At 43.2% G+C, this 11,952-nt stretch overlaps 1 protein-coding gene across 1 annotated transcript; it reads left to right on the top strand.

The window, feature by feature from the left end:
- The first annotated feature begins 5,283 nt into the window (after positions 1-5,283).
- Positions 5,284-6,906, top strand: LOC118596551 (endogenous retrovirus group K member 6 Gag polyprotein-like). Its single transcript, XM_036207477.1, has one exon. It carries the CDS (start codon positions 5,284-5,286, stop codon positions 6,904-6,906), a length of 1,623 nt encoding a protein of 540 aa, XP_036063370.1.
- Positions 6,907-11,952: the final 5,046 nt, after the last annotated feature.

Here is an 11,952-nt window from a genome sequence, read left to right as displayed (position 1 = left end):
CTTCAGTATACTCTGGAATCCCAAAGAAGTGTGCTCTAATGCCCGTGAAGCAATGGACTTGCTAGCAAGGCAAAGGCAAGCAGGCAAAGAGCAAAGTTTCCTTTCTCCATGTCCTTATATAAGTTTCCAGCAGAAGCTTTGGCCCATAGTAAAGGTTTTCCCATCTTGAGATCTGGATTAGAGGTGTGTATCTTCTTACTTCAGAGGTCTAGATGAGAAAGGCATCTCTCTACTTCAAATTAAGTTATTTGTTGTTGTTGTTGTTGTTGTTGTTTAAAAAAAAAAAACAAAAACTCCCTCACAGGTGTATCCTCCATTTTGGATTGCAGTTCATTCTAGCTGTGGCTCATCTGACAGCCAAGGCTAACCATCACAGGTATTAATACAATTCAGAAGATTGTTCAGGAATATTTAGAAAAATTGTATTCTACTCTAGTAAAATATCAGGACAATGAAAGAATCAATTGCTGGGTACAAATAACCTACCAAAATTGAACTGAGAAGACAGAAAAAAACATACACACATAAACAATAAACAATAATTTTACATAGTAATAATAAGTCTCATGACATCAAAATGCCCAAGAACAGAAGGAGTCACTAATGGAGAAACCCTGAAAGGTTTTAGCAAACCAGAAGAAAAAAAATCCCAGTTCTAGAGTTCCCACAATAACAAACTTCACATTGTATTACAGAGACACAGTAACAAAAACAGTGGGGAACTAGCACAAAACAGTCATAGCAGACCAGTTAAATAAAGTAATAGATCCAGAGATAAATATACACAGTCGCAAATATCTGGTGTTTAACAAAATGATAAAAAAATGTCCTTTGAGAAAAGGTACACATTTTCTTTCTTTCTTTCTTTCTTTCTTCCTTTCTTTCTTTCTTTCTTTCTTTCTTTCTTTCTTTCTTTCTTTCTTTCTTTTTAAAAAAGCTCCTGTTTCATTTTACATACCAATCCCAGTTTACCCTCTGTCCCCTTCTCCCACAACCTCCACCTCCCTCATCCCACCCCATTCACTCCTCAGAAACAGTAAGACCTCCATTGGGGAGTCAACAAAGTCTGGCAAACTAAGTTGAGGCAGGATCAAGTCTCTCTCCCTCATGTCAAGGCTGAACAAGGTATCCCACACTAGGAAATGTGTTCCAAAAAGCCATTTCGTGTACCCAGGATACCAAACAGATATAGCTACATAACTGTCACCCACATTCACAGGGCTCAGTTCTGTCCCATGAATGTTCCCCACCTGACAGGCCAGAGTTCATGAGTTTCCACCAGCTTGGGTTAGTTGTCTCTGTGATGGGGTTAGCTTTCTCCATCCTGACCTTGACCTCACTTGCTCCTGTGACCTCTCCTCCTCTGTTTAACTGAAGTCTAGGGGTACAGCCCAGTGCTTTGTTGTGGATCACTGCATCTACTTCCATTGGTCTAAAATGACAATTAGGGTAGTCACTAATCTGATTATAGGGGAAGGTAAGTTCAGGCACTCTCACCATTATTGCTAGGAGTCTTAGCTGGTATCATCCTTGTAGATTCATGGGGATTTCCTTAGCACCAGGTTTCTTCCTAACCCTATAATAGTTCCCTCTACCAAGATATCACCTTCATTGCTTCCCCCTCTCAGTCCCTCCTGTTCCCATCCCCCATCCCTTCCCTTCTACTCCCCACTCCCTAGTTTACCCAGGAGATTTTAACTATTTTCCCTTCCTGGGGCCCGCCACGTGTGTGTATTCCACTTGGGGGCCTCCTTTTGACTTAGCTTCTCTGGGGTTGTGTATTATAGCCTGGATTTCCTTTGCTTTGTGTCTAATACCCATTTAAGAGTGAGTACAACATACCATGTTTACTTTTCTGAGTTTGGGTTACCTGACTCAAGATGATTCTTTCTAGTTCCATCCATGTACCTACAAATTTCATGAAGACAGCTTATGCTAGAGAGGATGTGGAGCAAGGGGAACTCTCCTCCACTGCTGGTGGGAACGCAAGTTTGTACAGCCACTTTAGAAATCAATATGGCGCTTCCTTAGAATATTGGGAATCCATCTCCCCCAAGAGCCAGTTGTAGCACTCTTGGGCATATACCCAAGGAAGCCTCAATCATACCACAAGGGCATTTGCTCAGCTATTTTCATATCAGCATTGTTTGTAATAGCCAGAACCTGGAAACAACCTAGATGCCCTTCAACTGAAGAATGGATAAAGGAAATATGGCACATATACACAATGGAGTACTACTCAGCAGAGAAAAACAATGACATCATGAGGTTTGCAGGCAAATGGATGGGTCTAGGAAAAATCATCCTGAGTGAGGTAACCCTGACTCAGAAGGACAAACATGGTATGTACTCACTCATAGGAGGATACTAGATATAAAACAAAGATGACTAGACTGCTACTCACAACTCAAGGGAGGCTACCTAGAAAACGAGGACACTAGGAAAGACACAGGGATCACCCAATGACAGAGAAATGGATGAGATCTACATGAACAACCTGGATGACAGTGGGAGTAATGAAGGGCAAGGTTTGAGGGAAAGAAAGCTTAGGGGAATAGGAAATCCCAGCTGGATCAAGAACAGAAAGGGAGAACAAGGAATAACAGACCATAATAAATGAAGACCACATGAGAACAGGAATAGGCAGAGTGCTGGAGAGGTCCCCAGAAATCCACAATGATATATCCTCTGTAGACTGCTGGCAATGGTAGAGAAAGCCTGATCTGACCTAGTCTGGTGATCAGATGGCCAAACACCCTAATGGTCGTGCTGGAACTCTTATCCAATAACTGATGGAAGTGGATGCAGAGATCCTCAGCCAGGCCCCAGGTGGAGCTCCAGGAGTCCAATTGTCTAGAAAGAGGAGGGACTGTAAGAGTGTGAATTGTTGAGACCAAGATTGGAGAGGCACAGGGACAAATCGAATGGAAGCCCCTGAACTATGAACCAAAGGCTGTGGAGCCCCCAGCTGGATCAGGCCCTCTAGATAAGTGAGACAATTGAATTGCTTGAACTGCTTAGGAGGCATCCAGGCTGTGGGACCGGGACCTGTCCTTAGTGCATGTGCTGGCTGTTTGGAACCTTGGGCTTACACAGGGACACTTTGCTCAACCTGGAAGGAGGGTACTGGACCTGCCTGTACTGAATCCACCAAGTTTAAATGAATCCCCAGAGGAGTCTTTGCCCTGGAGGAGATGGGAATGGAGGGGATGGGATAGGGGGACAGGTAGGGGTAGGGGCAGGAGGGGGGAGGACAGGGGAACCCATGGCTGATATGTAAAATTAAAACACAAATATAATAATAAAAAAATGGACTACAGAGCTAAACAGAGAATTCTTAACAGAAGAATCTCAAATGGCTGAAAAACATTTAAGGAAATGTTCAACATCCTTAGTCATCAGGGAAATGCAAATCAAAAGTACTCTGAGGTGCTATCTTACATTTGTCAGAATGGCTAAGATCAAAAACACTAAAGACAGCTTATGTTGCAGAGGATAAGGAGCAAGGGAAACACTCCTCCAAAGTTGGTGGGAGTGCAAACTTGAACAGCCACTTTGGAAATCAGTATGGCAGTTTCTCAGAAAATTGGAAATCAATCTCCCTCAAGACCCAGCTATATACCACACTTAGGCATATACCCAAGGAATGCTCAATCATTCCACAAGGACACATAATCAGCTATGTTCATAGCAGCATTATTTGTAATAGCCAGAACCTGGAAACAACCTAGATGCCCCTCAATCGAAGAATGGATAAGGAAAATGTGATACATTTATGCAATGGAGTATTACTCAGTGTTAAAAAGAAAAGGTACACATTTTCAACAAAAGGGGCTGATAAAACTGGAGAGACACTTTTAGAAAACTGAAACTACATCACATCTCTCACCCCATACAAAAGTTAACTCCAAGAGAACCAAATACTTTTGCAAAGAATGCCCTGAAAAGCCCAGGAAATAATAGCAATATTTATTAAATGGTATATCATCAAGTTAAAAGGCTACTGTACAGCAAGAAAGAAAAAGGGGGAAGGAGAGATGCTACGCCCACAGCTGTGACACCTGTGTAGCTGTAGCAAGTATGCCGCTGCGCTGGGGCCCAGCAGCTGAAGGGTTGAGGTAGGAGCTTCTCGGAGCGTGGCCTCAGGCGGTTCCCCCACAATCAGCAATCGTCATGCAGCCTGAGGATCCCAGGAAGCCCTGGAGAACCAAATGGCCTTGACGACAGTCCTTGTTGGCACTAATCATGATCTTTCTCTGTATGTCTTATCTGTGTCTTCTCCAGTTAACAGCACAACCAGTACAGGTCGGCACCAACATGACTGACCCAGGTCACCTGTACCCGGAGCACCTCCATTTATCAGACCAGTGTATAAGGAAGCTCAAAAGACTTCCTCAAATACATCTCTGGGGTCGTTCCTGTTTAGAGTAGAGCAGCGCGAGCTCTTGTCAGAAACAGCCAGAGAGCCCAAAAATGAAAGTAAAAATAAAAATGTTACGAGGGAATAAACATAGCATGCCAGACCCTTCTAGAGAGAAAGAGTTAGAGAAAATTCCCCAGCACACACTTCCCGGGGGGTATACACAGTACTTCTTAGGAGGGAGCTGGTGGACAGCCCCTAGGTGGACCCCCGAAGGTGGAAGTTACCTAGAGCCGCTCCCATATACAGGAAGTTATGATGAAGTTGGGAACAGATGGGTAAATTATGAAGAAACGGCTTGGAAAGCAAATGGGCATATTATAGTAAAAATATAACCCAGGCTGGCAAGAGTTTGGCTCCCCACAGATGTGGTCACTGGCGCGAGACAGATTTCACAAAATTCTGAGATCATGCCCTCAGACAATAGCCACAGTGAACTCCCGCTGCAGAAGTGATACACAAAAATAGATATGGATGTCTCTTGTTATTGTTTCTTGCTGATTCTGAGTAATTGTAAAAAATAATGGCCTGATGTAACCCCCTGCCAAGTTCCTTGATTGTAAAAGTATATAAGCATTGCCTATACAGAAGTAAAATTGCAGCAGCACATCAACACATGTGTCTGTCTGTCATTCTCCTCGCCGATTCCTGACTTCTCCTTGAGCCTTCTCCCTGGTTCTCCCGCAGTGGTGGTCTCCCTCTGGGTGGTCTGCGGCAGGTGGCGCCTCGAACAGGGACTTGAAGGACAGGTAATCTTTTCCCCCCTTTTTCTTTCCTCTTCAGAAGTCAGGTACGGTTCTTACCAGGGAGCTGCAGTCCCGCCGGTAAAGGATCACCGGTTAAGTGTAAGTAATCAAGGAGCCATGGGGCACGCATTGACTAAGAATGAGAAAATGCTGGTAACTATGATACAGCGTATGTTAACTAAATCAGGGTTTCGGACATCAGTTACAGATGTGGAGCAATTTATTGCCTTCTTAAAGAAGACCAGCCCTTGGTTCGTTGAGGAGGGATCATTGACTGTGGATGAATGGAAGAGAGTGGGGAAAGAGATGCGTAAATATGTACAGGTTAATGGCGAGAAAACTCTGCCTCCCCAAGCATTTCAATTATGGTTCCATTTAAGGGACCTCTTATCAGATACAACCCCATTTCAAGGACTTTGTAGGGAGACTGCCTCTGACCCGGGGGAATCCCCCATTTATGATGAAGTGGGTCCAGAGGATGGGGATGAGGAAGAGCTTATACCACTCACTGCCTCTGCTCCCCCCGTGCAGTATAGTACCAGGAAAATAAAGAAAAATGATGATGATTGGGGTCTTGATGATCAACAAGCAGAACAGGAATGGGAGGATGACTATAGAGATCATTCTGACAATCCTCGATCTCTTAAGGTAATTGGTGCTGCAGCCGGTCAGCGGCCCATGCCAAAGCCAAGAAATCACCCCCCTTTGCCTCCTGTTGGCTTCCAAGGAGCCATGGCCGAGGCTCGCAGGACGGGTGATGCCTCCTTTGGAATTTTCCCTGTCACAGAACTATGGGATGATGAGGGACCTGTATGGGAGCCTCTCCCCTTGAAGGTCTTGAAAGAATTACAATCTGCTGTAAAGAATGTTGGTGCTTCTGCTCCTTATACGCTGCAGATTGTGGATGTGGTTGCCAGTTCTTGGTTGACACCTTATGACTGGATGCAAACTGCAAAGGCCACTCTCAGTCCTGGAGACTATATTCTCTGGAGGACTGAATATGAAGACAAAAGTAGGGAGTCAGTGGTACAATCACTTAAGAAACGTGGGCCCAAGCCCACTATGGCAATGCTTATGGGGACAGAGGATTACGCCACCCCACAATCACAGACAAAGATACCTAGAGATATCTTGCAATTGATAACAACTAACGCCGTACAATCATGGCGAAAAATTCCCCCTCAGGGAACCAAGGGAGGAGCATTGGCTAGTATTAAACAAGGTACTGAAGAATCCTACCAGGATTTTATAGCTAGGCTTGAGGAAGCTGTCTCTAGAATGCTCCCCCCCTCAGAAGGGACGAGTATTCTATTGAAGCAGTTAGCATGGGAAAATGCCAATGCTCTATGTCAAGATCTGATTAGATCAATAAGAAAAACTGGAACCCTCCAGGACTACATAAAAGCATGTCAGGATGCCTCACCGGTTGTAGTGCAAGGAATGGCCTACGCCGCAGCCATGAAAGGACAGAGATTTAGCGCCTATATCAAACAGACATATGGGAATGGCAGGAAAACTGCCCAATCTCCAACTTGCTTTCAATGTGGAAAGGAAGGACATATGCAAAAAGAGTGCAGACAGGGAAACAGAGCCAGACCTAAAAAGGGGGCTCCTGGCCTATGCCCTCGCTGCAAGAGAGGAAAACATTGGAGAAACGAGTGTAAATCAAAGTTCCATAAGGATGGAACGCCCCTAGGAAAAGGGGGCTCTGATGATGAACAGGAAGAGACAAAAAACTAAGTCAGGGGTGTTCTCCTAACCCCGCAACAAAGGGAGAGGAGAGGAGGCAACAAGCACCTCATTCAGGGCTAGACCCTGAAGCTCCAGAGTTCACTGTTCATGATTTGCCTAGAGCAACTCCAGAAAGTGCAGGCTTGGATCTTGCTAGCACTAAGGACATGATACTGTCCAGATGGGATGGAATAGCTTTAGTTCCTACCAATGTAAGGGGCACTCTGCTGCCACAAACTGTGGGACTAGTCATTGGACGAAGTTCCAATTATCAAAAGAACTTTGAGGTTCTTCCAGGTGTAATTGATGCAGATACAGAAAATACTATTAAAGTTATGGTAAGGCCATCAGCAGAGACCATACAGATTCACAAAGGGCAGAGGTTGGCTCAGCTGATCCTCTTACCTTTTGTTAAATTACCCAATCCTGTCATGAAGGATGCCTGGGGGCAAGGACAATTTGGGTCCACTGAAGGAATGTTCATGGTACAGGATCTTGGAGAGAGACCCTTTAAATGCATCTTGATTAATGGACGGAAATTTCGGGGTCTAATGGACACAGGTGCAGACAGGACTTGTATAGCTGCTTCAGAATGGCCTAGTAATTGGCCCATTCACAAAACAGGGTCCTCCTTGTTGGGACTTGGCTCTGCTTCAGGGGTTATGCAGAGCACTGCATTATTGAAGTGGAAAAGTGAAGGTAAAGAAGGCTTGATACAGCCTTATGTGCTCCTGTCTCTCCCATTCACTTTGTGGGGGAGAGACCTGCTTGATTCCATGGATATTAAACTAGTGACATCAGATCAAATTAGTTATCAAAATTTTTCATAGGGGCCACTTCAGAACATCTGTATGCAGACAAAATAGAATGGCTTACTCAGGAGCCTGTGTGGGTGAGTCAGTGGCCCCTAACAACAGAAAAGATACAGGCTCTGAAACAACTAGTGCAAGACCAATTACAAAAAGGGCATATAATAGAATCTAACAGCCCATGGAATACCCCTGTCTTTGTTATCAAGAAAAAATCAGGAAAATGGAGACTGTTACAGGACCTTAGGGCCATCAATGCAGTGATGAAGGATATGGGGCCATTGCAAACTGGCCTGCCCTCTCCTGTGGCTGTGCCTCAAGGATGACATATAATTGTCATAGACTTACAAGACTGTTTTTTTACCATCAAACTTAACCCCTCAGACAGTGAATATTTTGCCTTTAGTGTTCCCTCAGAGAATTTTAAGCAGCCTTTCAAAAGATATCAATGGGTAACATTGCCTCAAGGAATGAAAAATTCTCCTACATTGTGCCAAAAATTTATAGATCTAGCTTTGCAGAAAATAAGACAAAAATATCCTGATTTATATCTCATTCACTATATGGATGACATACTTCTGGCCCATAAAGAAAAAACTCAGTTGGAACACATATTAGAAGAGACCATAGAGGCACTAACCCTGTATGGATTAGTGATAGCCCCTGACAAGATACAGAAAGACAGGCCTCTAAATTATTTAGGACAAATAATTAAGGAAGATTATATTACCTCTCAAAAGGTCTCCATCAGAAGGGATAAATTGAAGACTTTAAATGATTTTCAGAAATTATTAGGTGATATTAACTGGCTTAGACCTTATTTAAAAATTACCACTGGTATGTTGAGCCCTCTATATTCAACTTTACATGGTGATTCTAATCCAAAATCCAAACGTGAGTTGACAAAAGAAGCTATTAAGGCCTTGCAATTGGTAGAACAGGCTTTAACTGCAGCTAAGGTTAAACAAGTAAATTATACAGAGCCATGGTCTTTGATACTTTTTGCAACTTCTTATACACCCACTGCTTGCCTGTGGCAAGATGGAGTGATGGAATGGTTACATTTACCACATACTCAAGCTAAGATGTTGGCTGATTATCCTTATTTATGCTCCATATTAATATGTAAAGGCCGCAATCGGTCAAAAGAATTGTTTGGGAAGGAACCACATAAGCTTATTATTCCATATAATAAAGCACAATTAGAACATTTATATCAATTCAATGAAGATTGGATTTTGGCACTACAGAATTTTACAGGTCAGATATTGTTTCATTATCCTAGACACCCTATAATAGAATTTGCAAGAAATATGGAATTGATATTTCCTGTCTGGTTCTCTCATAGCCCCTTAGATCATGCTGTAAATATTTTTACAGACGGTTCCTCTTCAGGAAGAGCTGTGGTTTTTACCCAGACACATGGCCTGTGGATAGAGGAAGGAGAGAAGACTTCTGCACAGCAAGCAGAAATTAGAGCAACTATTTTGGCCTTTGAAAAGTTCTCTCAAGAGTTTAACCTTTTTACAGATTCTAAATATGTAGCTAACTTGTTTCCAGCACTGGAAACTGCCCTTTTGTCAGGAAAGTCCCCCATTTTACCATTTTTACAGAGATTACAAAATTTAGTCCAAAAAAGGTCACAAAAATTTTATGTAGGACATATTAGAGGACATAGCAAATTACCTGGTCCACTGGCTCAAGGTAATGCTATGGCAGATTTATTGACCCAAAATTCTTCGGGAGTGTTTTCTGTACATGAGGCTCAGAAAAGTCATGCCATACATCATCAAAATGCATCTGCTCTAAGAAAGATGTTCTCTATAACAAGGGAACAGGCCAGACATATAGTAAAAGAATGCACTCATTGCCCCCCAGTACATCACCCACAAAAGATGGGTGTAAACCCTAGAGGTTTGAAGCCTAATGTTATTTGGCAAATGGATGTGACTCACATCTCTTCTTTTGGAAGAATGGGTTATGTACATGTCACAGTAGACACATACTCCCATTTCACTTGTGCCTCAGCTAGGACTGGGGAAGCAGTCAAAGATGTGGTTCAACACCTTATACAATGTTTTCAAATCATGGGTCTTCCCTCACAAATAAAAACAGATAATGGGCCTGCTTACACTTCTAAAGCTTTCAAACAATTTTGTGGCCAATGGGGAATCGCCCATGTTACAGGGATACCCTACAATCCTCAAGGACAGGCCATTATAGAAAGGACTCATCAAAATTTAAAATTACAAATAGAGAGGCTACAAGCCTCTAATGGGTATTTTACTCCTCATCATGTCTTATCCCATGCCCTGTTTGTGCTTAATCATCTGAATACAAATGACAAGGGACTCAGTGCAGCCCTGATTCATTGGGATCATGAATTCCATAAGACTCCTTTGCCACTAGTATATTGGAAGGACTTGTTGTCCGGTACATGGAAGGGACCAGATGTTCTTATAACCGCGGGGCGAGGGTACGCTTGTGTTTTCCCACAGGATGCCGACTCCCCCATCTGGATCCCAGATCGCCTTATCCGACCTGCAAAGGGAAAAGAGAAGGCGCAAGCGCCGCTGGAGAAAGCAGCAGAGGAAACTGGTGACGGACATGAAAAAGATGAAGCTCAGTGGCGAGAAACCGAAAGTGACTTGGTCGCAGATTCGGCTTCTGACTCAGAACGCGAAGAAACTTTTAATTAAACAGGGGAAACCCCTTACAGCTTCTTTTTATTTCCTTGCCTTTCTAGCTTTAATTTCCACCCCACTGCCGGTCACTCAGGGAATTTCCTACTGGGCGTATGTTCCTAATCCCCCGATTATTCAGCCTATAGGATGGTTAGATCGGGAGCCTATCAAGGTGTTAACCAATGACTCAGTCAGATTGGGTTGAGCACAGGATTCTGACGCTCGAAGCAGCTCCTCCTCCTTAATAAATTTTGAGGGCAGAGCAGATTCGCTCCCAATCTGCCTGGCGCTGCAGGGGAAGGTGCCTTACGGCTGCTTTCCGACATCTTACAGGACCTTCCTGACTGACAGCCCAGACAGGGCAAGCGCTGTTAAGAGATGGGTGTGGGAGCTCCAGATACAGACTTTAGGGAATCAATTGTATAAGGATAATTTTACTCAAGTCAATCTCATTCCTATCACTCCCTGTATTCAAAAGTACCGGGATAAAGATCAATTTTGGGATTCTTCTCTGTCCAAATTCCCAACATGGTTGACTTGCGGTTTTCCAAATGCAGCTGCAAGGTATAAACCACAGGGGTCGTCAGGATCCCTCAGGATATGGGATTACTCTAATTCTAATGATAAGGAGGACACTTATAAGAGTTATCTAAATACTCATAAGGAGAAATTTCATAATTATGTTTTTGAAAGACATGGAGAGCCTCTTAGGAGATGGTTCTCTCCAGGCTTTGTAAAACCTACATGGTTTGCAAAACAAGGCAACATTACTAGGAGACATTCTGGTTTGTTTAGGCTTGTTGCAGCTTCCAACATGATGCTAGAAAAAAGACCTAACCATACTCAATCAGAGGCCGTTGGCCTTAGAGCCTGTGTGTCTTACCCTAATGCTATGCTCTTAGCACAATCTTCCTTTATTAATATTACCCAGGATGGTAATTCTTTTCAGATAATATGTAATTCTTGTAAATTGACTAATTGTATCACTTCCGCGGAGCCAAAAGATCTAGGGACGGTTCTCATAGTCCGGCGACCTCCATTTGTCATGTTGCCTGTAGAGTTGGGCCCTGAACCTTGGTATGACAATTCGGCCTTACAAGTTTTAAATACTTTAAAAGATTTGATTCGTCCAAAACGGTTTGTTGCTGCTTTGATTCTAGGTATTACTGCTCTAATTTCGATTATTACTACCTTTGCTGTTGCAACAACCACATTAGTTCAGGAAATTCATACAGCTCATTATGTCAATACTCTTAATAAGAATATTACTATGGCTTTACTTGAGCAAGAAGCTATAGATAAAAAATTAGAGTCTAAGATCAATGTTTTGGAAGAAGTGGTTTTGGCCCTAGGACAGGACATTTCCAACCTCAAAACCACAATGTCTGCTCGCTGCCATGGTAACTTCAAATCCATCTGTGTTACCCCATTGCCTTATAATGCTTCCCAGCCTTGGGAGAAGGTTAAGGCTCATTTGCAGGGAATCTGGCATGATACAGATATTACCCATGATCTGGCCTCTTTACAGAAAGATATTTCGGCTATGAGTCAGGCTCATTTGC

This window comes from Onychomys torridus, chromosome 15 (assembly GCF_903995425.1).
Source record: "Onychomys torridus chromosome 15, mOncTor1.1, whole genome shotgun sequence".
Taxonomy (NCBI): Eukaryota; Metazoa; Chordata; class Mammalia; order Rodentia; family Cricetidae; genus Onychomys; species Onychomys torridus.
This window is presented reverse-complemented; position numbering and strand designations above follow the sequence as displayed.

Excerpts from the sequence above, each read along its gene's own strand:
- LOC118596551 (XM_036207477.1), top strand. The coding sequence starts at position 5,284 with ATGGGGCACGCATTGACTAAGAATGAGAAAATGCTGGTAACTATGATA.